Raw genomic sequence first — 26,742 nt, 5'->3', positions numbered from 1 at the left:
TGGGAGGCAGGAGAAAGGAGTTCTGCATTTTCCTTGGATGAGACAGTGATTTCAGGATGATACAGTCTTTTAAGTGTGTACAGGCTAGGTGAAGTCTTTTGAGATGAGTCAGGTATGCAGAGGTGAAGAGATTTACTGCTTTAAGTTCTGTATCTCACCTGCAGTCCTCAGAGGCAATGAAGCTTGCAGGGAACAGAACAAATGCCATGAGAGCAAGAAACCAGGGAGCAAACAGAGGGAGGTGCTGAGTAAGCACCTGCAGTGCCAGGGGCTCCGCTTCAAAATTCCCTGGTCCTCAGGGCTTCCACAGGGATCCCCCGCCTTGTGGGAGCAGCAGCTTTGGTGAGGGCACTTGGGAGAACTTTGGGTGGATTTTACACTGTCATGAGTATCAATGCTGAGCCCAGGGGTCAGCAAGGAACCGAGGCTGTGCTTGGAGTGATTGCTCTTATTTATCTACGTGAAATGCTAGCATTGCTTTGAAAATATGAATGGCTGCTGAGGCTGGGAAGTAAAGGAGAATTACACCATGAAGCACGGATGGACAAGAGAAAAAACCTCTTCTGGCTTCAGGATTATTCACGGGAGGATACAAGCCTTATTTTTATTCTCTTGTGTTTGTAATGGCTTCTTAGTTTGCAAAACTCTTAAACTTCATCATGGATCAAGTGACAGCAGGGGTGTCTCTCTCCCAGGTCCTGGAGAGAAGTAGCTAAAAATCACTGGAAACAAGAAGTTCTTGGTCTGACAGCACTGCAGAACCGTGTGGGAGAGTTCATTCCGAAGACAAATATAAAGAACCTCATGCCGTACAAGCCACCCCGTAGTAACACATGATGTCGGGGGACCCGTGCATGACTTTGACTGTCCGGATTAGCTCAGTCCCGTGCCAGCCCGGGGAACAGCTGGGGGAACCTTCGCAGCCTTCTCACGCTCCATCTCTGCAGCACTCCAGCACCCTTTCCTGCGCACAGGGCTCAGCCGGGGTGTCACCTCCGGCCGCAGAGAGGGGTCTCTTTCTACGGCTGTCACCGCGGAGGGCTTTCCGCTTCAGCGGCCGTGAAATCCGCATCTGGGGCCGGGCCGCCCCTCGCAGGCGGCCCCCCCGCCGGTGCCTTCCTTGTGCGGCTGCGGGAGCGGGCGGGGAGGGGCGGCGCAGCCCCGCAGCCGGCGCGGGAAGCCCGTCAGCGCCGGCCCGGCCGCGCAGCCTCTTCCCCTCGGCTCCGCACCGGCCGCAGGAAGGCGCAGCGGGGCGGGGACTCGAGCGAGCAGCGGAGCCTCCCCCGGGGTGGGCAGCAAAGCTCCGCCGCCGGCCCGTGTCCCGGGAGCGCGGCGGGCCCGGGCCATGTCGGAGGCGGAGAGCGGTGCCGCAGGTGAGGGGGGCCCCGCCGCAATGCAGGAGCGCTGCCGGCGGCGGGCGCGGCACGGCCCGGCCGCGGCTCACGGGGGAAAACGATCCGGAGCGGGAGGGAGCCCCGTCCGGAGCACGGCGAGGCGGGAGGCGGCGGACAATGTCCCGGCTGTGGCCGCGCAGGCGGGGCGGGGCAGGGCAGGGCCGGCGGCCCCGCGGTGCCCGGGCTCGGGGGATGCCCCGCGGGCAGGGCCGGCCGAGGCTGCGGCTCGGTGCGGAGCGCAGCCCGCGGAACCCCCGCCCGCCGGGCAGCGCCGCTGCTCATCCCGTGCGGTCCCGGGAGCCGCCGCCGCACCGCGAGGGGACCCAGGTGACAAAACAATGCGGCGGCTCGGCCGGGCGGGGGCGAGGCGGGGCGGCCGCCCTGCCCTGCCCGGCGCCGGGGCGCTGCGGCGGGTGCGGCATCCCCGCCGGACGGGCCTTTGTGGCTCCCACCTCCCCGCGGCTCGGGGTCTCTCCCTTTCCCAGCAGCGGCCGGAGGGAGGAGGGCTCGGACTGGAGCTCAGGAGCTGCTGCTGACATAGAGGCAGCACCCGTGTATAGCGAGAAGCCCGATGCACTGGAAAAGAAAGACCTGGCAGCCGGGTGGGTGAGACAGCGCTGTCTGGGCTGAGCATCCTGGCGCAGCCCCGGGGACCGGGGAGCTCCCAGCGAGGTGCAGGGATGGGGGAACCCCCGCCGGTGCTGTTTTACCATGTTAAGGGGGCCACATGTCTCCGATTCTGCAAACTTGAGCTGAGCTGGTTTTGCCTGACACAGGGATGCTGTGGGTTTCATCCGTTTGGGGTTACACTGCGCCTGATAAAAACAGCACAGCCTTTGTAGGACGGGGTGGTCTCTCCTTGTGTGGGAAGGGAGTTGGGGGAGGGAAGAGGGTTCCTAGGATACAAATGATATGGGTGAATAACCCTAAGGGAAATGCAGACTCAGCCTGATTTCATTCGATCTCTCCATGCCTTCTTCCTCACTGTATGCTGCAAAGGCTTGAGGAAACTGTAATGCTGAGCCAACGGTGCTGGCAGAAACGTATGGGGAAACTTAAGAGCTTAAGTTTGATGATAGTAGGATTTGAGGAACATTCTGAATGACATAGCATAATTTCATTTTAAGTGCAATAAAAGAATCATAAAATGTCCATTAAAAACCCCTAACTAAACCAGAAATCACTACTTAGAAACTAGTTGAATCTTCAAGATGCTCTAGTGGCGTCTTCCCCCTCCCCACATCTGAATGTTCTCTCAGTTCTTCCTAAATGAAGTCTCTTATGTCTGTTTGGTTTGAAGTAACCTGTAATAATTTTACAGCATGCAGCTGACAAAGGGAAGAATAGACTGACAGATTCATTTGTCTTTCAGATGACAGGGTATCATGTTTTGTTTTCTGCCAAGTTGCAAGGTTGGTGCAGTGCAACGCTCAAATGAAGTAACTTGCGGCATAGGGAGAATCTGTGCAGGAGGGATTTGCTTAGAAGACAGAAGACCAGGTAGTAAAGCAATGATTTGTGATGCCAGGAATCTTTATGTTCTTTCCATGCACTGGAATGCTGAGGCTGCCAGAGGGAAAAAAGGCTTCAGGGATAAACTGTGATTTAGTGCATGTTATATTGACAGTATTGAAGCTGCAGCCACTTCTTGCAGCACAGTACAATATATAAAAGAAATGTCTGTATGTAAAATAGCTGAATGCTGTATGCAGTGCCTGCCCATCATCTTTATAGCTTCACTTAGCACAGCACTGCAGTATCTGCAGCTTGGTTAGTGAAATTGTTCATACCCAGGAGCTATTGCATGTAAAGCTTCTAATTATACTGATTTTTGGCATTTTTAAAGCCTTTGGCTTATAATTGGGTAATGCTGGTTGAGCTGACAAATTTTCATTTATGATAGGCACCCTGTAAGCTTTCAGTGTGAATGTTTAGTTCATTCCCATGGGGACAGCAGTTGGTGTTCAGCAGGCATGCCCTGCTCTGTACATGCAAAGTCTCCCCAAAGCTTCAGTCAGCTGTAGAGAGGCCCCAGGAGATCTGTTCTGTCCAGAGGCATTTTCAGCTGGTGAATTTCTGGGTAAAGGGGCTTTATCCTGGTCCACAGGGAGTGACCAGTGTTTCTGCCAAATGCAGCTGTCACCAGGAGCTGGAAGAGGATGCTGCAGCCTTGGATGTCAGCTCAAGTTAGGGCAGCCTCTGGAACGCCAGCTCTGTGCAGCAAGGCCAGAATGCTGCCTCAGCTAGAAAAGACCCAATCCCTTCATGAACATGTCAGGGTTTAGGATATGTTTTGCTTTCTCACTCTGTCATTGGTGGTTGGGGTTATATGGGACTTGACTGGTGTCTCATCTTGTGCTCTTTCTTGCCAAATGCTTCTTTTGTTGGTTGAGCTGATGTGACCTGCCATGGTCAACTTCTCCCACTTTCATTGCAATGCTGTTGAAATTTTTTAGGCCCCTTCTGGATATCATATCTGCTGTTGTAATTAAGTCTAGATTTCTATTCTTCTTTCCTATTAAAGTTACAGATCTGGTCAAATATTTTAAAATTTCCAGTTACTTATTCTTCTAAGCTGTTCCAGGGGATTCATTCCTTTTCCCTCCCCTCTACTATGATTTCACCTGTTCTCTCTATAAATGCACAAAGCAACCATCCCTTTCTTAAAAGAAATCTTCAGAATATACTTTTTACTTTAAAACAATAATATTAAAAGGTCCCATTGTGTCAGTTTTCTGTACCTGAATTGGTTCTGCCTTTTGACAATGTGTCAGATGGGATTTCACAAGTATTTGACTTCAAAGAGCACACCATTTATGGTTTTAGAAACTTCTCCCTGTGGCTGTTTTAGTCTGTAGGTATTGTGGAGAAACAAATTGGCTTTTTTTTGATATTTAAAAAAGCTGTGCTGGCTCCCAGTAAATGATAATGGAAAATGTGAAAGGAATAAAAAACAGTGCATGCAAACAATGCTACTTTCGATTAGGAGAATGAGAACAGTCATGACCTTAATTTGGTATGAAGCAACGTGACCTTTTTGAGGAGTTTGCATCTGTTCCTTTTTTTATTTTCCTTAAGTGAAGTAGCTGTTGATATTTTCCTTATGCAACTTCAGTGAAATCTTTGTCTATCCATTACATAATTACTCAGCTTCTGTATGGCACTTGTCACGTTTCTACTTAAACAGCCTGGCTGGTGAAAACCAGGGTGGGTGAAGCTCCAGGCTGCATCAGGTTGGTGTTTCTGCAGTGGTGAGAGAGGTGCCAGGAGGACTTGGACTCTGTTTCAAGGATGAGCTCTGAAGTGCATCAGCCATGGCTGTAAATGGTACACTTGTTTCACAGATGTTCCACTGCAGAGTGTGCAGCTGTTTGGTGCTGTAAGGTCACAGATGTTGGTGTTGCACTGAGGGGATGCTGCTGCCAAGGCACCTCGGTGATCTGAAATGCCTGTGACAGATCTGCAGGCTTCATCTTCCTCACTGTGACAAGTGGCCTGGCTCCTGGGTCATTACATCCAATCTGCCTTTTCTCAGTGACCAGGCACATTTTTGATACTGAAAAACATTCCACAGCTCTCATTATTCAAAATGTGTCAGCTCTGGCCCATGTGCTGTGCTGTTAAGAATCACAGTGATATGCATTAAAAATAAACAAATGCGAGTTTAAAATTTTGCCATAACTTCTATTAAAACAGTGACTTTGCAGTGTTTTAAAATTAGTATGGCAGTGGTGATCTGTGTCAGTAATCAGTATTAAAACAGGAAATTCCTTCCAAGGCTGTCTCAGAGGGATTTGAGAAACATTTTCATGTAAATGAAGAGGAAAATGCAGTCAGTTCTAAGCAGTAAGCAAACAAATAAATGGAACTCCCCAGAATATGATGGCCAGAAAGCCTCGGATGGCTTTGTTCTTCACTCAGGACTGCATGAGGGTGTGCCAAGGACACCAGGGTGGCTTTGTGAGCTGTGCTGGTGCTCCCCAGCCCTGGCTCACTGCTCTCCACTCCCTGTGAGTCACTGGATGCTCCCTGGCCCACATCTGGAGCTCTGCTGTTACAGATTTGCAGGCTCTGGGCACATGGGTCAGTTCCAAGGGCACCTAAATTTGCAAGAATGGGAGACCTGGAGAAGATTTTTGCTTTTAACTCAACACTGAGGCTGTGCTCTGCAGATGCAGTTTCTGAGGAGTATTGAGATTTCTAATAATCATTATCAGTTGGAGTCCAGAAAAGCGTGGATGTGAATGCAGTTCAGTAATAGCAATTCCATGTCATCTGAGGGAGTTAATCCGCATTCTCTCTCTGAAGAAAATAAGTTCCTATTGCGAGAGATTGCCCAATCTTCACTAGTTTCCTTGGGGAAGGAGGCAGAGATAAATTTTTTTCCCTTTGCTACTTCCTTCTCCCAGAGGGAATGATCTGGGAAGACAATTTCAGTTTATCCATTTCTGGATACATCCTTAGTTCTCAGTGCTGTTCAGGACTGTCTCTAGGGTTAAAGCAGTTTCTTTCAAAGGGTTTTACAGTCCTGAGTACTCTATGTCCAGCTGTTCCTATGAGGTTCTGTGCATTTGTAGCCATGCTTTCTTTTTTTTCCTGTTCCCTGTGAGATTGGAAGAGTGAACATTTGGGTGTCTCTTTCCTCATTACAGGGATTGGGATATTTTTCTCTCTCAAGAGATAATAACACCATTAAAATAACAGTTCTTCAGTGCATCCTTGACTCCTCCTTTTGCCGTTGTTTGGGAGAAGTGACCATTTGGTGCGTTTCATCATCATTTGAGGACTCTTGATACCTTCTCCATGATTAAAGATCAAAATACCTGTGGTTAGACTGGGCTGACTGGCAACTAGTCCCATTTCCTGGTGCCAAACAGATCCAACAAATTTAACATCTATTTCTCAAGTTTCCATGGATACCTGAGCAGAGCACTCGCAGTAATCAGAACGGCAGGGCACGCCATTTACAAAAGCTTTCAGTCTTGTCACTATGGAAGTGCTGCATTCAAAAATCAACCTTTTGTAGGAGCTCTCTTGCTTACTCAGCTACACTCCTGTTATGATTTTAGCCACAGGAACTCCTTTGAAGGTTGTGCCAGGGGCTTGTCACCGTGACAGTGTAAATTTGCAGTTGGTTTTCTGGCTGGTCTCTGTGGATGCGCTGTCATGGCACTTGAACATAACCCTGGTGGATGTTAGTATAAAAACCTCTGCAAGTGGACTTTGGTTGGTGACTGCATGATTTTGTGATCTGCTCTACAAATAGTAATCAGGTAATTTCTTTTCTCATAAGGTATTTTTTTCTTTAACCTTTCCTTTAAGTCTGGTAACTATGTGTTTTCAAGACCATCAAATAAAAAGAAAGAGAATCTGGTTTTTGATACAGCAATGAAACGTTACTCAGAAGCTAAATCAATAGCCATAGACTGGTTTCATAGATGACTTTGCTAATGACTTGTGACATGTGATACTAATTTTTGCAGTTTTGTCACAATTCTTTTATTTTTTCGTCTCTGAACAAAATTTGGTTTAATACCCTTGAAAAATAGGAAGGATTTATTATCTACAGCATCACTCATGCTGACTACTATAAGTAATGGCTATTCTAGTTTGGCTTTTCTTTTTACCCTGCCCCCTGCTTATCCTTTTTTTTTTTCTGTGAATTGAAGAGAGTGGTTGGTTTTCTCTTGTCAAGACTCTATAAATGTGTGAATCATGTTCAGCCTTCCAGAAGATTGTCAAAATGAAGACAAACATATTCAAATTTTTTTCCCAATTCATGTTTTAAGAAAAAGGTGTCACTACTTTCACCCAGCTTCATGCTTTGCAAGATACAGTTTGAATCTAGAAATGCTTGAAAACTAAATCACCTTTTTGCCTTCTAAGTAAACAAATGCCCCCTCAAATTCTTATTCCTGTGTGCTGGATGCACAGTCTGAAAAGCTGAATAGTGATTCTTGTTCTTTAAGAAATACTCCTTTGACTGTCTTGATTGAGAAAGGTAGGATTGCATTACATCTTGAGATGGTTCTTATATAGAAAGTTGTACTAAAACAGGCATATAATTGTAATATTTTTATTATCTTTTTTAAAAAGATGAAGTGGTGAACCAGTCCAGTTTGAGCTGGGAAATGGTATTTTTCTCAAAGAGAGTGATTAACATCACAAATGTTCTGTTTTATGAGTATGGTCCTGGGAATTAGAGCATAATCTTATTAGTGCCATTTCTGACAACCTTGCAGTGAACCAAGTAGAGGAGGTAGATGAAGACAGACATGATGATGAAGGAGAAGCTGCAGGAAGCCTTTTCCAGGAAGGTGTCTTTCCACAGGACCTAAGTTCTGTACATCTTGTGTTTTGTTTTCTGTTCCTTGCGTGCTCCTGGATGCAACAAGGGAGGAGGTGAGAGGTACAGGAGGACAGTGCTTGCTCAGAGGCAAATAGTGCAAAGTGTGCAGGAAGCAATTTCAAAGAAGAGATTTTTGAAGGAAGAGAAGTTCAGTTCGTGTACACTGAAGGTGTCTATTACAGAACTGTATTGGGGAATATTTAAGAAGATCACAGAGAATTGTCTTTTACCACTCTCAGTTGCCCAATCTGTTGTTGACCCACCTGTATCACAACATGTAGGCTGCCTTCTGCAGCAGGTAAACCAGGATCAGAGTTGTCTGTCCTGGCAGTGGTGCATGGCTGTGGAAGAGCTGGAATGTGGGCATAGAGGGATCACTGCAGGGCACTGCTGGGGAGTTCCCCTAACCCCAAGCTCTGGGGCAGGTTTTGAGCACGCTGGAAGCGCATCAGGGGATGGGGAAGGAAATGGGAGTGAAAAGGGAGCTGAATGATAACAGAAGCTGGAAAACTCTCAGGTCATTCAGGGTGGAGCTGGATTTGAGACTTTATGGTATAGATGGTGAAAGGGTTTGAGTGGAAGGCAGCTTAAGGGCAGACTTAGCTGTGGGTGAGGACCTGCTGGGGCATTACAGACCCAGTGCAGGGAAGTGTGATTGCTCAGCTTTAGTCCATCTTACCAAGCATTAGTGAGGTCAGATCACATGTAGGTAAAGCCTATGTCCTATCAAATAGAGGAGAAGTGAACATTACCCATGTGGCATTTTCAGAAGGTTATTGCGAGTTCTTGCGTGTTGCTTTCATCTCAAATTAAGTTCACAGAAAATTGGTGGCGTCTTTTGGACTCCCTTTGCCACTGAGGCTCAGGAAAATGCATATTGTCCACAGAGTGGATGATGGGATGAAACTGGGGATGGTTTTTGATACTCTTAACAATAATGGTAAAATCTTAAAATTACCTGAGAAAGCATTCATAGTGTAGTAAAAATGTAATTCCTCTCATCAAAGCATAATCATGATGGGAGACAATATAAAAGCAATAAATGGAAAAGGTCAAAGTTGTAATGACAAACATGTCTTATTTTTAGAATTCTATGGAAAGTATTGGGAGATTTTTTTTTTTTTACTTAGGAAATCCTTGTGCTCCAATTGGTATCAGTGCAATGGATTCCAGTTCTTCAGGGGACCAGATATTATGAAAGGGTATCAGGAAACTTGGATTTGTATCAGAGATAAGCTATGGCTGTATTCATGGAAGGGAAGCGTATTGCAGTCTTCACCAAACCAGCTGGATGCCTACTGGCATTTTAAAACAAAGAGCTCTAATTCCATTGATGGTCATAACAGTGGTGCCTTTGGTTTCAGTAGAAACAGAAGGTTCTTACTTCTGGTATGAAATATGGGTTCTTTTCATTATGCATAAGAATATTTTAAGTGATTTTTTTTTCTATTTGCTTCTCTCCATCTCTTTTTTATTGTTCTGTAATTGTTTTAAAAGGCCATCTTTGTATTTACAGTAAAGTGCTCTAGGTTGTCACATTACATTTGGAAGCTCTGACATTTGTGCTTAATGCGGAGGAAAATCTCAGCAACAGGAAAAGCTGAATAAGGTTTTCTTCATCAGTGCAGCGGTCACCAGCTAATAGCGATATGGTAAACCCTTCTTTTCTTGTGCAAACATCATTTGGAAGGTGTGCTTGTGTCAAAATTACTTTGATGCTCAAAAGGTTATAATCTTCTGAATGAAAAATAATGGGTTTATTCCATTCGTTTTTTGCCTGTTGGCTTCTCTATACTCATGTTTGGTTCAGTACATCCTTCTTTTTTCCTAAACTTTAAATCCAGATATAGTGCCTGAACTGGAAATAAAGAATTTGGCTAAGATTTTGGTATTACCAACAACCTGACTGAAAGCAGAGCAGTGTGTCTACACATAGCAGCAGTCACCTTTGCCACATGCTGGATGGCTGGAAATTCCACATAAATGGCCATGAGATATGTGCGAGTGTTTGATTTGTGAAATGATCAGTGTGTTCTTGGTGAATTCAGTTAACATGGATTTATTGTAGCCACAAAGATCAGCTGCAGTAGTGACATTTTTAGTAGGTCTAATGCATCCCAACTTCCCCAGTGCTCCTGGTCTATCAGCCCACAAATAGCTGAGTGCTGGGGTGATTTGGCATTTGGGGCAGGGGATGTGAATTGTACAAATCCAAAAGAGTTACTGCAGCTTTCCTTTTGAGCCAGGGTGGTCCTGCAGCCATTCTCAGCTGGCAGTTTGGGAGAGCCTGGAATAGGCTGTGCTGGGAAGCACTGGTGTCTTTATTGTGAAAGCACTTATTAAAATCCTGGAACTGGGATTTGAAATGGGGAGTGGTATTGATCCTGTTGCTGATTCAGAAAATTGTGGGAAGAGTTCCTGTTGGGTTTGTGGCCACTCAGGATAGAAATATAAATTAACTTGTGTTGATTGGGATATAACATACACACTGGTGTCCAGGCATGTTCTTACAGAGGTGATATCATAGTGATGCTCCTTGGCTTGTTCTTTGATTTGTGAATCAGCTGTAGGAGGTCCAGTCACATGGGAGTGAGGTCTGAGAAGGTTTGGAAAGTGCAGCTTCTCTGGTGAAGCCTTTGCTTTAGTAGCCATCACTCTAAAATTGTGCAGAATGTGCCTGAAATGGTTTCTAATGGCAGACTTGGGTCTTGAATCCTTATTTCTTCTTTTTTTAAAGAAGGAACAGAACTGGTGACATGAAGCACATTCAGAAATGTCCCCCCTTCCCTGGAGTGACAGCATTTCTGGGCATTATGCTGCAAAGCCCCACACCATGCTTCCCAGGTTCCTGATATACTTGTCCTGATAAATTCTAACTGGAGACAAAGCCCACTTTAGCTTATCCATTGTTTGTGGTACTTGGGTTGCAGAGAACTTTCATTTAGGCAGAATCCACTGCTCTGGCATTTGCTTCACTGGGGAAATGAGCAAGTTCCATAATATGTGAAGCAGAAACTTTTACTGATGCCTTATGTAGGTAAATTATATACAGATTAAGTATTTAATAGAAAAGAGAAGATTTTGTGTGGCTGCTTATTTTTTTGTTTGAGTGCCACCTTAGTGGCTTGTGACTGGGAGGTCCAGCACTCACCTTCTTTAAGCTGCTGGCTCAAAACTGATTTTTCTGGACTGTATTTGTCCATGTCTGGCTTTTTTAGTAGCTCCCCGAAGTTCATTTATCCAGTCCTGAATAGGAATGTGTGGCAGGGGCCCTCAAATATTCAGAACAGACTGATGGCCTTCAAGCTGCCATTAACTGATCTTTCTAATTAAATAATGACCTTGGTCCTGCTCTTCAGATCTATCAGAAAATCACATTCAGCTGAACACACAATCAGTGAAATATCCACACTGTGTTAGCAAAGTTTTTATAAATGTTCTGGACCATGTTTAAGTGTCTACATTCTTTGACACTTAAAGGTTAATCCTTCATTGCATTTTGTCAAAAATCTACGATGTTGCTGGTCATTTACTGAAATCTGAAAGAGCTAAACAGATTAGGCATTGCAGGAGACTACAGAAAATAAACTCTTGCATCTGTTCAGATGAAAAGCAGGAATAATTTAAATTAAATCTGCTAAACCAGCAGTTGGAGCTAATGTGATAATGGACATGATTGCATTATTAATACAATGTCTTCTGATCTCATAATTTAACCAATTCTATAATTTAGTTCGGGAATCTGCAAATCAGGGCCTTTTGAATTGCTGAAAAAATCCCCAGAGTCTGAAAATGGGAGCCTTCTCTGTTTTCCCTTCAGCTTCTGATCCCCTTAAAAATGCACAAGGTGTTCTTTAGCAATTGCTTAGGTTAGGACTAAAATCCTAACCTAAGCAATCCTAATGTGTTCAAATTTAGTCTAAAATCCTAATGTGTTCAAATTTAGTCTGTACACATTTTTTGAAATTACCCAGGCCATGTTCCAGATTAATATTAATATCAGAAATAAATATAAAAAATTCTATTCAAGAAGTTTGCACCATATTTAGAAAAAAAAAAAGATTATTTTAAATACTGGTTTGAGGACTTATTTTGTTTGGATTTTAAATCAGATTCCTCCATTGTATTTGGTGTGTAAATTGGCAATAATTTAAGTGTTTAATGCATACTGTTTAGCTGTGTTTTTGTCATAGCATGTTGTTTGACAGAGATAAAGATCCTTAGTAAACATGGAGATAAAGCTGGAACTTGAACTGTGTAGAACAATACTTATGTTTTTTTGTTGCAGAAGCCATAATAAGTCATTCTGCTTTTAAGAACTGTTCCAAATACCCTGATCCTATCCAAGACAGTCTAGGCATAATTTTTCAGCTTCATGATTGCAAATCAGGTTCCTTGTAACTCCTTTCCTATTCTCTGGTTTGGAACAGATGCTTTTGTTTCTGTCAGATGAACCAAATCACAGTGCTTTAGAGATAAGGGATTTTTAAATATCCTGGAATATCCATGCATTTACTGCTCTTCAGAACACAGCTGTAAAAATTGTTACACATGCACATTTTTTTCACCAAGGAAACACTAACTCAACAAAATATGAAAGCTCCCACTTGGGCAAATATATTTTAATACCTTGCCGTTCAGATGGGGTAGACAGTACAATGTTACAAATATCCTAATTTCATTTGCTTTTAACAGTGATTTCACTATCTGTTGAGAAGTTTTGGCATTAGATCCAGGATGTAGAATTTTATTTAGCTGGGTGTTTGCAGTGCAGGATGTCATGGGTTTGGAAGGGTCTTTTTTATTAATTAACTTGAATCAGTTCTTGGTAGGACACCACCCAAGTGAGTGGTTCCATTGGATGGATGTGAATATTGCTCTGGGTATTTATTTGCTGCTCTCTGAGATACCAAAATGTGTATCCTGTCACACAGAATTTTCTGAGTTGCATACTGAGATATAAATAACTTTTCAAGGCTGATAGCTGAAGACAGGTTGGAAAATGCATCTTAGAAACACCGAATGGTTTTGGGGGTTGGAAAGGTCCTTAAAGATCACCTTATTTCAACCCCCTGCCATGGGCAGGGACACCTTCACTAGACCAGGTTGCTCCAAGCCCCTTCCAACCTGGCTTTGAGCACTTGCAGGGATGGGGCAGCCACAGCTTCTCTGGACAGCCTCTGCCAATGCATTTCCACCATCACAGCAAAGATTTTCATCCTGATGTCTGATAGAAATCTACCCTTTTTCATTTTAAAGCCCTTACCCTTTGTGCTGTCATTATGTGCCCTTGTAAAATGTCCCTCTGTGACTCTTTTGTAGGCCCCCTTTAGGTACTGGAAGGTGCTCTGAGCTCTCCCTGGAGCCTTCTCTCCCAGCCTGTCTCCACACCAGGGGTGCTCCAGCCCTCTGATCTTCTCTGTGGCCTCCTCTGGACCTGCTCCAGCACATCTCTGAAACATGAGTGCCGAAACAGGTAATCAAAAGAAGAAGTGGCAAAGTGAAACACTGAAAATACATGGTTTGGTGTCTGCATTTTGTGCTTCAAATCAACATCCTAAGTGTGTGTAACGTGCCTGTTTCCAAAGGTGCTGAGTTTGTGTTACAATGTCCTGGTCTGCTCAGGAAGTGCTGGTTCTGATCCAGCCAGGAATGACAGCAGGGATGCAAGGAATATATTTTGTTAGTAATTTTCATTTTTTTTTTTCCTGTATTGAAATACTGTTCTTCAATTCTGAAATAAATAGCATGTTGCTGGTGCAAAAATTAAGAGGCAAAAATTGCACAAAGGAGGCTGATAGCAGCATCTGTCTGTTCCAAAGATATCTTAATGAACTGAGCAGATTCTGTGCTTGTCGCATTTGGCCTGTGACTTTTTGTACTTCACTGCAAGAGGAATAACTTAATATATTCCTGGAGAATTTGTGTAGGAAATGCAAATACTGTGCTTCTGCAAATGATTCTGAAAATCAGGCTGAACGTGCATGTTATAACTTCAAGAAATAAATTCAGTTACAAGAGCAATATTAAGATTTGGAGGAAGACTTTTTTTTCCCCTATGGGCAAATTATTTCTTACTTGCCCACTGCAGGGTTTTTTAATCTTCCCTGGGAAAAAAACCCCACATATTTGATTAGTTTTTCCCTACATAATTCTAAGGTCTTGGAGGGCAGCTCCAGTGTCACCTCAGAGTGATTCTCTGAATTGTCATGTGTAGGAATTACATGCTATGACTAAATATGTGATGCATCCAAGTAGGTGATAAAATTACATTGAAATATATTATTTATTACTTAGTTACTAATGTTCAGAGGCCTCTTGCATCTTTCTGCTTTACATCTAATTGTAGCTTGTATTCTGTGGAAGAGAATTCAGTAAGTGTGCAGGGCTTAAATTTTGTAGCAGAGGGGTATGAGCATGGATGGGGTGTGTGGTACCTTTTCTACATTCTATTTTGATAAACTATTGCATTCTTTGTAAGAGTACAGATTATATAAATCCATCTAAGCCATCAGTGCTTAATTGTTTTAAGCCATTTCCTTTTCTGTCATCAACAGTGTAAATGAAAGAAAAAGAAAAATAGTGCATTGCAGTATTTGTCACTCACTTGGACTGTGCCTTTAAGTGAAGTTTTAGAATTTTATGCCGGGTAGAAATATTTCTTTGATGACTTGTTAATAATGCTTTCCTTTTTCCCAGCTGGATTCTGTCCTGCAGTAGTATTAACAGCTGCAAGATGTTCCAATGCAGAGTGTAGTGAAGGATAAAAACAGAGACAGTATTGGGAAAGTTTCAGAATAAAGGCTCAGGATGGACAAATTGCAACTTTCCCTGTTTTCTCCAATTGCTCCTACCTCCTCTTTTTCTTGTAAATGGGTCTGTCTTTTTGGTTCTCACATCTTGTGTTTAGTTTCTGCATTCATACATTTAAATCCTAGGCAGTGTGTAGTGCTCAAGCTCCTCGTACCATCTATGATTTTTGAATATATTTAGGAAGACTTTTAAGACTGTACATGGCAATGTAATAGAAGAATGGTAATAGTCATGAAGGTCAGACAAACATTTTAAAACCAAAACAGCAGTTGTGTGTTAGCATGTTTTAAAGGCAAAACATGTGTTATTGATAGCAGCTGTGGAATTTGCTTTGCATTTAGCAGATTCTTTACAACTGGAAAACAGTTTAGCAGTATGCAAAGTAACTGTTGTATCTACTCATTCTGCTTGCTGACACTGATGGGTGTTTGTTTCCTTTTAGATGCAGTTTCCACATCTGCTTACTCATCACCAGCCAAAAGTTTGGGAGACCCTGGAATAACTCCACTGTCTCCATCACACATTGTGGTAAGAAATTCACTCTTAACATATACTGCATGCTTACATTATCTTCTCCTGCCTGTTTGGTGGGGCATAATTTCTTTAGAGTTGTCATTTCCTCTATCCTGATCCCCTTTATGCTATCCATAGTATTAAGTAAGATTTTGGTCACACTGGAGTTGTTGACAGAGCTCTGATTCCTTTCATTTGGCTCCCGTTTTTGCTGTTTTTCATTTGCTAAACTCGTTTTTATATCAAACCATAGGGGCTTCTTGATCCTTAGGGTTCCCAAGGTCTGCCCTGTCTTTACAACTGATTTGTTTAGGCAGTCCCTGAAAAGTCTTCCTCTTTTCAGAAAAAAAAAAAAATATATAGGGTACTCAACAGTAAAACCCAGATTCTCAGAGAAAATAATCTGCTCCAAGAGAGAGAGGTAGAAGCTCAAAATAGAGCTAATTGGTTTTATTTCTTAAGGAAAATAAATTCTGTAAGCTTTTAGAGCTAAGAGCATGTCCCATAGGTAGTTTGTTTTAATCTCTTGGACATCATGCTGATTTTGTTGGTAAACTCTTATTAAAACTAACTGCCACCTGTTCTTAAGATCACCTGTATCATTTGTAGCACGGTACATGCAGTGTATTTCATGTTATTGCAAGGGATTGTGTTCAGAACACGTTTTTATCCTTGTCAGCCTCCTGCTTTAGCTTTCTGATGCGAGTTCAGAATTGTGCAAAAACCTGTCTTCAGGATTTCCAGTGCTCTCTCTCATAGTTTTTTGCTCTTATTCCCTTTCTTCTCTACTCTTGAAATTCCTCTTTTGCTTCTGTTGTACTGATGAATTGCGTCATATTTCACTTAAATTTGCTCCTTAAACTCTTTGAGGAAGACATTGTCCAAGTTGAAAAACTTTATTGGGAGAATCTAAATAAGTCTTTTATGGTTGGAGGCCAAAACTTACTGCTCTTGTTTCTCCATTTCAAGTAGCAGGTATATGGAGTGATCTTGGAAAATGTAGGGATGATACAATAGAAATGTGCAGGAGGTGGGAGGTGTGGAATTAACAGAGGTCTGTGAGGAGTATGGTGGAACACTGTCCATAGAGTGAGACCATGTGGCAGCTCCTTTGTGAAGGATAGCAACAATTGCTTCAAACTGTTTCTGGGAGTGCAGGCTGAGCAGCCCTGGTGGATTTAGGGCAGCAAGTCTGGTGAAGGGTCTGGAGCATATTGCCCTTGACTGTGCTTTTCAGGGATTGCAGGATTACAGGTAAAGGCAGGGAGAAGGATTCAAATTCATCATAAGCAGCTGAACAACTTCCCACATTCTATCACAGGCAGGAGGAGTGCAGCATGTAGTCCTGGATAAATAGGTGTCATATAAATTCTTCTTTATAATATGGGATATCAACCTTATTGGTGTATTTTAGGTGGGTTTGTCTCTGTTATTTTTGAATGGTAATAGAAATACTACATTTCATGTTCATACTTTTGATATTGTTAACTCCTAAAACCACCAAGTAAGTCCCAAATACATCACACTGATGGACGTATGACTTTTCACACTGACTTTTCAGTTCAAGAAAAAAACCAACACAAACCAGCCCCAAACCCTTAAGTTTTAATAATACAGGATAAGAAGCATTCCAGAAATGAATATGAAGGAAGCTTTGATTAGAAAAAGATACATGAAAGTCTCTAGCATATATGTTGAGTCATGTATTGAATTTCCAGTTCCATTGGAATGTGCAGCTTTCTGGTGTCAGCTTTGGTCACAAAGGCAGATTTAGGGAAGTCCTCATTTTCACTGAGGAGATATGCAGGTGTTGCAGAGCAGGACTTCTGACAGGTTACAATAATTCTGGTCAGTGACTCGGTGTCTGTTTTGCTTCTGCTGTTTAACAGAAGGACTCTGATGCAGACGATGCTGTAGAACAGTTATTTCTTGTTGTTGTGGCTATTGATTTTGGCACAACATCCAGTGGCTACGCCTACAGCTTCACCAAGGAGCCAGAATGTATTCATGTAATGAGGTAAGGGCTGCAATGCAGCATTTAGTTTGTGACTGTGATAACATGGGTTGCCTGCAGTAGCCATAGATATTTTCTACAGGGGAGCTTGAAGTGTCTGGAATTGCCTGGCATTATCACAGTGTGCAGATTCCTCACGGTTATGAATTTTTGTTACATCTGACTATATTCTGATTTGCTTTAGTAGTCAATGGGAGCACATCCCCTCTCTTATTTTGCTGAGTTTAGATGATGACAGAGTAAAAGGAGGAATCTGAGTATTCAGAATTGTTCAGGGAGCAGAGTTAATAATTAAATCAGGATGCCCTTATCTCAGAGACTGATTTTCTAAGGGTCATGGTATCCCCTGGAATCACACTGTGTATAGTTGGGTGTACAGCACCTGCTTACTTGCACTGGGAGTTTGTTTGCCTGATTTAATTTTTGTAGCATTAAATCTGAATCAAGTCTATGATAATGATCCAGTGATATTGGGAAATAAGCAATCAAAAGGCATGAATATGAAATGAAGGTTTGATGTGAAATCTGTCTGTATATATGTATGTAAAGGACAGGCTTTAGGTGCTGTAATGTAGGGAGTTTGTTTTTATTTTTTTATTTCTTGACTAAATCAGCACAGTATAAGTCTATGCAGTCACAAATGCGAAAACTGTTATGGCAGCTACCTGAAAGGTTTTCCCTGCAAACCATTGTAAAAATATTTTATATCATTTTTTAAAAAGTTATAAATAACTTAAAAGATATACAATTCTTATTAAAATTTATTTTAAATGACTATATTGTAACAAGAGAAAGATATAGATAATTTTAGACATAAAGTATATATGAAAAGCTCAGGCACAAAGGTTCTTCTAAACAATGCTGCTGTTACAGAAGTAGGTACTGTGCTGTAATGCTGAGAACAAAAGGTCAAAAAGCCTAATTTGCTGCAGTCCAGTGTGATATACTGCATTTTTCTAAGCAAAGGTGGAAGTTGAATGCAGCTGCCTAAATCTCAGCAGACACTATTGATTGTGCAGTCAGTCTGCATAGTTGGTTTGTGCATGGCTGCAAAGTACTTTAGAGATGTACTGCAGATTTGAAATACTGTCTAAAGGGAGGTAAATTTAGGAATGGTGTTCTGCCATTCAGTTGCACAGATATCATCTACCATTTGCAGGATGGACAAGTAATACTTTGCAGGTATTTTCTGCATTTCAGCCATCTCTTGTTCTCTGAGCAGCACAGGAAGGTGAATCAGGCTGGAAATCAAAGGACACGCCTTGTGTTGCTGTCCCAGACAGCTCTCAGGGTGGGCGAGTTGGAACCCATGTTTATCAATTCCTCTTTTTGTTTATCAATTTGTTTCTTTTGGCAGCAAGTAATTAAAGTTCTTAAAGAAGTTGGATGGAAAAAGGGGAAACATCATCTGAGCAAGCCTAAATTGTGTTTAGAACAACTCCATGTTGTTCCTATAAACTCTGCAGATATTTTAGATGTGTGAAATCACTGCTGTTTCTGTGGAAGTCCTTGAAGTGCCTTGGACTTGAGTTTTACCTTAGGACTTGCTTTTGCTATTGGATTCACATTGCAGATCAGATTCTCCTCACCAGGGTTCCTGCTGTCAGTCACTGGGACACTGAAATGCAGGTGCTGAGAGCATATTCCAAATCTTAATTGACATTTTGCTATTTGTGGCTCAAAACACAACATTTTCTTCCTTATACAATAATGACAGCACGTGGTTTCAGACTTCTGTAGCTATGATATGAGATATTGATGTTGAAAGAAATTAAATAAATTACTTCATGTGTTTCCAACTAGAGGGGGGAACTTTATTTTTTTTGGGGGGTAGTGTTGCATGCATATTTCCAGCAGGTATTTCAAGCAGTGCAAAGTATTTTAATATGAAGAATTATTAATTTTATTTTTTTTTAATAGATATTTCTGTCTGGGAAGGATTTTGGCATGATATAGTTAAAACAGACTTATCAAATGATATATGTAATATTTTTATAGATATTTATATATTAATACTCATGAAATAATGAAATTCAGTTTAAAGAATGGTGTGTTTATTAAGAAAAGTCTTCAGTAGTTCAGAAGGTACTAAGGGGCTCAAACTCTGTATATAATGAGGCTTACATATAGAATAACTTACAAATATTTCAGCAGAGTAAATGTAACTTCCCTCTGGCACTTGAGAATGTTGACATTAAAATAAAGCATAGCAGTGATGCATGGTCCTCTCTGCTTCTTAACATTTTTTCCACCTTCCCTCCTTAGTGTTGATCCTTTCCAGATACTTAGATTTCTGACTGCCTTTTAATAAAGCTGCTTTTCTCTAAAAGGGTAAGATGGGTTTATTTAGGAGGTCCTACTTTGGAGAAGAGAAAACACACAGGGTTTCAGCACCAGGTTTGAGTGTAGTGCCAGCAGTGCCATGATACTTTTTAGGAGGCAAATAAAGTCATGGTTTTGACTGTGTGTGTTTATTTGCTGTGATGCCCAATGCTTTAAAAAAAAAAAAAAAGAGTTCATAAGCACTGACTGAACAAAGTTCTTTAAGCATATATTTATCTTTAAATGTATGAGTGGCCTCACTCATCTCAGCATGTTTGGAGTTGGGTGTGGGTTTGTAAATGTTCAGTGAATGACTTCATTTGGTTGCAAAACACTGGTTACTGTTTTATCAGTTTTAGGTGGTACTGACAGCTCCTGAGGGTTGCCCCCAGCTTCTGTTACAGGTTGCTGTGGTTCTGATTCTTTTGGCAGAGTGAATGTGTTACAGTGAGTGTTGTTTGCAGCATAACTTGAGACTGGAGGAAAAGCATCAGAACTGCCTGGCCATGAGCTCAGCCCTTCAGTGAGCAGGGCAGTGCCAAAGCCACACGGAAAATTTGCTGCTGTAGTAGTTAATAGCATCTCATTTGGAGGGAGTACATGAAATATTACACTGCTCTGAAAAAATCCTCTTGATTTATATGCACTTACATGAAGTTACAGATGTTTTGGCTACTGGCTAGATAACATCCAGCTGAATGGGAGTATTTCACAAATGGAGAAGAATAAATGAAAAAATGCTTGTGGCTATGAAACAAATTGCAGTCTGTCTTTGGAAGGAGGGAGAATGTGATCTCTTTTCAACTTCAGGTTTTTCCCCTATCCCTGTTTGACTGTAATTATTGGGAGACACACACTTGCCTTTTTTCTGCATACACACTGCTGTGGCATTCAGCTGCATTTTGATGACCCCAGTGTTTCATTTCCTTGACTGTGGTGCTGCAGCTCTGGATCAAGTTCTCATCACTCTGCACAAATCACTCCTTGGTCTGACTTAGCCAGATTGAAGTGTAAGGGCATTTCTCTAACCTTCATATAACCTTGTGCTTCTTTCCTCACTGACTCTTGTATCTCTGTTTTCACTTCTAGTATGCAGTTAGGTGCTCTGTGGCTATAAACAAGTCAATGTTGTTTATATTTCTGTTCAGATGCTCCACTTTAGCCTAGGAACTCGTATGTTTGCATTTGAAAGAAATCTACCTTGGTTCTGTTTGAATAGTTTTTTTAACTGTGATTCTGCACTCCAGAAATATTCCCCAAGCATTCAGAGCAATTCTGGCTTGTACAGGTATATGCTTTTGATAGGCATTTCCTTTTTCTTTTCCCTAATTATTGCCATTATTTTGCCTGTATTGGTACCATGAAAGGAAACTGCAAATGAAAGTTTCCTTTAGCCCTAGTCCTACTGACTGAAATCCACCCCTAGCTGGAGTGAGGCAAGGGCTGCACCTGGCCAAGAGTGCTACAGCCAAGAGTTACCATTCCCATGCTTTTGCATCTGCTTCTCTCTAGAAAAACATTACAAAGGAGTATTTTTAAATCTCTGATTGCAAATGGTAGAGTTATGCTTCCCCTTCTCTTTCCTTACTGTCCTTTGTGTGACTGAACAGTAACACAAGCCGAGGGCTTTAGAATGTGCTGAGCAATTACTGTGTCCACTTTCCATCAGAAACTCATCAGGAAGCGAACATCCAATTCTCCAGGTGGCTTTGAAAATTTCATCCCGCAGCACTGAACATAAATTTGTCATGATTTAAACTGCACCTTAAGCGTGCTTATTCCGGAAAGAGAAAATGTGCCTGGCCATAATGAAAAACAAAGCAGCATTGTTATTAGCCACAGCCTATTTATGGCATTTCCCACCAGTGACTCAGAATGAATCATTAATGATTCCAAGCAAACACGGTATCAGTCTGTCTCCTCTCTGCTTGCAGCGGGTGTGTGGGATTTAACAATCTGGTGGAATAGCAGTGTTTTCTGTTCATGAGCTGTGAGATCCCAGCTTCTTCACATTGGAACCATATGTTTGCTGTAACACCTACTCAAAGATTTTGGAGTTGACCAAGTGCATTTCTAGCAGCAGGTTAGAAGAAATGACCTGGAGCAGAGCCCTTGCCAGCTGATCATAGCTCAGGGGTTGAGCAGCAGAGCAAGGCAGACTTAGGAAAGTTTTTTCAAGTGGATGAATGTGGAAATCATTCCACTCCTCATCATGCTGTTTCTGCTTTCAGAGCAGTGGAATTGTCCTCTGCACTGAAGGAAGCTCAGATATGTTTTTCGCTGCTGCTTTTGTAAAAAAAGGTTTTGCTCTGTTTGATCCAGTGGAATGGTCTGAAGGGGTCCCAGCACTTCACAAGATGCCATTCCTTGTTGCTTTGCCAAGTACCAAACCCTTAGATTGCAGTTTTCCGTGTCAGTTTTCTGCCTTGGTCTGGAGGTCAATTAATTTTCAATGGATTCAACTGTTTCTGAGAGTTAAATGGAAATTATTTTTTCTGCATACTCTTCCTGTGTCACATAAACAGCTACCACAGAGCAAGGCAGATTTTTTATGCTTCAGAACGAGGGCTTTGGCAGGAGTACATTCTGAAAGTGCGTTTTGCTATCTTTAGAAAAAGCAATCGACGTGTAGTTTAATAATGGATGCAGTTGCCTGTGTGATCTTAACTTGGCTCCTGTTTGAGCTGTGTTATGATTATGTCTGAGAGCATAAACAGATTTTCCACTGATGCCTTTTTAAGAAAATGTTTTCTGGTAAATGTTTGTTTCTCATACAGAAAGTACTTGTATATGGTGGGGGGAGGAACAGTAATGTGAATTTCTTCCATTCTGCCTTTTTTTGTGATGGAGAAATGAGGAGACAGGAATGCTCACAGCTGTTTCTACAACTTTCTGACCTTTTTGTCCTGCCATGCCCCCCTTCAGTTCCTGCTGCTGGGTGTTCCCATATTCGATGTTCTTATTTATTTCCTTATTTATTTCCTCATCCGTTCTGTGAAAGCAGCTTTGGGTTACTTTCCCCTTAATACTTTAATGGGTATCCCTGAAAGATACCTTCACAGTCTGGATGAGATAGGATAGTTTTATTCAGCAGTAGTTACAGAAATATTTTGATGATTAAGATCCTTGGAGGTCAGGGAAGTCTGCTTCAAGTTTAAAATTTGTACAGTATTTTGGGAATTTGAAACTTAAAATCCATCAACTTCACATGAGTAGAAAGTGCAGTGCAGAGAGCTGAGCATCTGCAGGCATGGGTGCCTGAGTTTCAGGTGTCTAGGAAATGAAGCACATGATCAAATGTTGGTTGAACTGGCTTGTCTTGTTTAGAGAATATTCTGGGGCAGAAATGGAGTTTAATCAACCTTCCAGTGGTGATGATAGATGACTTAAGCAGGTCCATAATTCAAAATGGGAAAAAAATCCTTTGGAAGTAACCATTCATGAAGTCTGAATCACAATTGGAAAGGCCATATTTGGGTTTTTATTAGTAGTGTTCTAGGATAATTACTGATTTAATTTCTTTTCTCTACAATATTTATTACATGCATTGGCTTAGGTAGAAATTTTAAGTACAAAACTGTTTCCTTAATTGTGTATGGCTTACTTCAGGGAACCTGTGTTCTTATCTGAGTGTGATATATCCTTAAGAATTATACACTAACCACAAAAATGTGTTGAATTTCCTGAAATGAAAATTGTACTCCTTTTTCTTAGGTGGGAGTAAAACCACTTGATTTTGCTATTACAAGGTTTGAAATTACTATCTTTGGAGGGAAAAACAATCTGTGCAATTTGCCACCAGAGTGTTTTTTCTCATGATACACTTGTTTTTTCCTGCTGCTCTAACCTTGAGCATCACTTACTGGAGCTGTTTCATTTTTTGGCCAGACGATGGGAAGGTGGAGATCCGGGTGTTTCCAATCAGAAGACCCCAACCACTATTCTCCTAACACCAGAGAGAAAGTTCCACAGCTTTGGATATGCAGCAAGAGATTTCTACCATGACTTGGATCCCACTGAATCAAAGCACTGGTTGTATTTTGAAAAGTTTAAGATGAAGCTACATACCACTGGTGTAAGTAATATCCAATCTGTGTTTGCTACTCAAGTTGTTTTCCTCTGAACACTACTAAATTTTTGTCAGCTAGGGTGAAGTGATGAATCTCTACCTTTAGAGAGTAAAATGAGTAAACTAAACTCTTCAGTTAGAATTATGATTCATATATTGTTTCTCACTGCATTTGGCAACTGTATCTTGCCAGCCTTCCTTGTAGATCTTAAAAGTTCAGGATCTTCTTTGCTTAGAGCTTCGTGTCCTGTGTGGGGAGTCTGCATAGGGTTGATCTGTTCAATAAATGTGGTCAGCAGAAATGGGATACAAGAGCCAGGCTGAGCTCTAGAGCAGCTGAGCAAATTCACCCAGAATTCGTTCTCAGAGCTGCAAGGGCTAGTCAGGCTGTTAATTTGACATGATTCCTACTGATTGTGTTTTTGTCTTTAATCCATTCTAGAGCTTTGGGAATCAGCCAGTACTTTCTGTTTTGAGGTGTTTTCTGGTTTCATCTGTTGGTGGGAAACAAAAGATTTGTACTTTTAACTCTTAACTTGGATTCGCTATCTTGCATGTTCAACTTTATTGCAGTTATTTACAGATGCATCTATTGCAATTGTTTAATATTTAGTCCGTATTTCTTTCTCTGCCTGCAGTTCTCTGTAGGCATGGTAATTGTATAAAAACAAAGTTTAAAATAAGCAGCAAAGTGTCATGCTCCAGGAAATTCAAGTGATGAGTTAAATCCTCTTCAGAATGGTTTTGTCACTTTTTCCTAATCAGGTGAATAATGAAGAGTTCGCTGTCCTCAAGCAGTGGGAATTAATTTGATGTTTGCCTTTTTCTTTTAATAACTTCCAGTTATTTTCTTTCATGTAGAATCTTACCATGGAGACAGACCTGACAGCTGCAAATGGCAAGAAAGTCAAAGCACTTGAGATATTTGCTTATGCTCTGCAATTCTTTAAGGAACAGGCATTAAAGGTGGGGTAATGCTTCCTTATAAAGATTTTCTGTGTTTATAACTAGTATAAATATGAGCTTAATATTTTAGCATTGCCAAGCTTTGACCTAAGTTGTATTTGATGTAAACAAAGCTAGGCAGGTATAGAAACTCTGGGCAGGCTCTGGACTCTGGAGAGCTCACAACAGCCTGAAGTAATTTCCCCTAGCACAGATCGAGCTTGATTCAGTAATAGCATCACTGTGATGCAGAGTTCTGAATAGCTTTTTACTGGCTTAGGTATTTTCTACTGCATTTTTAATAGGAAAAAAAGATGGATTTGACAAGAAAATCTAAAAGATTATTATATTCCATTTCTGATTTGAGATGTTGCAGTGCTCATTTCTTGCAGTGTTCTTGGGTCACAAGATCATTTTTCTTATTTTCCAATGGAATACATGTCCCCAGTAAACACATTTTGAGATTTTAAATCTTGTGTGAACAGTCAATTGTGAGTTAAGTAAACATTGGCTTCCAATGTGGCACTACAATGTCAATGTGAGCAGAGCAATTCCTGGGTCAGATCAGAGCATTCATCCAAGCAAGTGGTGTTTAAAATAGCCTTGTGGTTAAAAGGTAACCTACTTTTTTGAATGGGTTTAATTTATTTTCTCTGAGATCCCAGTCTGTTCCTTATGGCTGCAGAGAAACAATCCTGCCACTACAACTCAAATGCCTCATCTTGTCAAAGACATTTTTAACTATACTTTTTGTGGTTGGTTGTGGAGTCACAGGCTTAGACCTGTGCACAGACTGGGGATACTTTTAGCAAATATGAATGCTGGATAAAATCCCATATATTTTCTGTGCTGCCTGCTCAGGGCTCCATCCTTTTCCTGATGTTAATAACTAAATCCCTGGCATTTGTGAGTGAATCCTGGAACTAATTAGACAAGCCATGTAAGTGAGCTGTTACTTTGGACTGTACTGTGTCTGTCTGTGGTGCCCTGTGCAGTATAAAGGTGCTACTTTTCCAACATGGATTTTTGAACTGCAGCATAGCTAAACAAACACAACACCTTGGCTCAGCACATGCAGAAACATTTTTTTTTACATTCTAAAGGCCTGTTGTCCACCTTTCTGAACCTTTCTCTGTTTGGATGGAGATTTAGATAGGACATATGGTAATGACATTTTACTTGGAACCTTGCCCAAAACATGTCACTATATCACCTAATTTGCAAATGCAGTACAGACTTTCCTCTTTTTTAAGGGGAGAGAAAAAAAGGACAATAAAAGTACTAAACTAGTCTTGAATGTTTGCTTAAAGCAAAATTTTGAAGGACCAATCAGTCATTTTTTTAAAGGGGTTAACAGTAACTTCCCCTTGTTAACTGCATTATAAAAATTTGATTTAAAGGTAGGTGATGTATAAAGAAGTCATTGAAAAATCCAGATTGTAAAACATAGATGTTCATGAGTGATACCACAAATATTTTTCTCTGTATTAATCAAGATGTAAGTGTGAATTCTTCAAGCAAACAGAAAACCCCACACCGTGGCTAAGAATTTACATAAATATGCTGTAATATTCTGTAAATTGCTACTTTTGCAAAAGCCAACTTTTCTACTTTATTTTGAGCAGTAAACTTTTCTATAGCCCTCCTTGAGAAAACTTCAACCTTAATCCCACCTTTTGGCACAGTAAAGCATTCTTGGCAGGTTGGAAGTAATTCTGATTTGTAGCATGGATGTAACGGGGGAAAAAAATTGAAAAGAAGGTTACTGTTACCAGAGCCAACAGAAAAGAATGTTTTCCTGTAGACACCCATCATTTTGCATTCACCTCGTTTTTCCTTTATTTCCCTTTGTTGTTGTTTTTTTTTAGGAGCTCAGTGACCAAGGAGGCTCAGACTTTGAAAACACTGAAGTAAGATGGGTCATTACAGTGCCTGCTATTTGGAAGCAGCCTGCAAAGCAGTTTATGAGACAAGCTGCCTACAAGGTAATATTACAGGCTGAATGTAGAAATACCCCTTTAAAGCCCTAGTTTATAAGCTAAATGATAAAATGTATTTGGGGAAAATTAGTATGAATTGTATAAATGCAGTCTAGAAATGTTGAAAGGGGAGTTAACTCTACCAAGCAGTAAGCTGTATATGTATTCACCTCTTAAATAAATGCCTTTTTCTTACTATTTACTTTTATATATTGGTGTCCCTCACTGCAGACTCTGATATTTTAGTCATCTTGGACAATGTATTCCTGCTGAATTCAATGCACATGGAACAGATGGAGTTTTGAGACCCTAGGGAAAGTTGAGTTTAAAATACTGGACACAGT

General features: G+C 41.3%; 1 protein-coding gene across 2 annotated transcripts in view; it reads left to right on the top strand.

Annotated features, from left to right (window-relative positions):
* Nucleotides 1-1,221: 1,221 nt before the first annotated feature.
* The window catches only part of HSPA12A (heat shock protein family A (Hsp70) member 12A), a 52,869-nt gene continuing 27,348 nt past the window's right edge, over nucleotides 1,222-26,742 (top strand). The window contains exons 1-7 of one of the 2 annotated variants that reach the window (XM_058841633.1): nucleotides 1,222-1,373; nucleotides 13,066-13,219; nucleotides 14,999-15,084; nucleotides 16,959-17,086; nucleotides 23,294-23,480; nucleotides 24,336-24,440; nucleotides 26,288-26,404. In XM_058841633.1, the coding sequence (XP_058697616.1) occupies nucleotides 13,204-13,219; nucleotides 14,999-15,084; nucleotides 16,959-17,086; nucleotides 23,294-23,480; nucleotides 24,336-24,440; nucleotides 26,288-26,404 (639 nt within the window). In that variant the 5' untranslated portion in view covers nucleotides 1,222-1,373; nucleotides 13,066-13,203. Of the gene's footprint in view, nucleotides 1,374-1,892; nucleotides 1,997-13,065; nucleotides 13,220-14,998; nucleotides 15,085-16,958; nucleotides 17,087-23,293; nucleotides 23,481-24,335; nucleotides 24,441-26,287; nucleotides 26,405-26,742 lie in introns of those variants that run through there. The other variant, XM_058841635.1, reaches the window with a different exon arrangement.

Source organism: Poecile atricapillus, chromosome 6, assembly GCF_030490865.1.
Source record: "Poecile atricapillus isolate bPoeAtr1 chromosome 6, bPoeAtr1.hap1, whole genome shotgun sequence".
Lineage (NCBI taxonomy): Eukaryota > Metazoa > Chordata > Aves > Passeriformes > Paridae > Poecile > Poecile atricapillus.
This window is presented reverse-complemented; position numbering and strand designations above follow the sequence as displayed.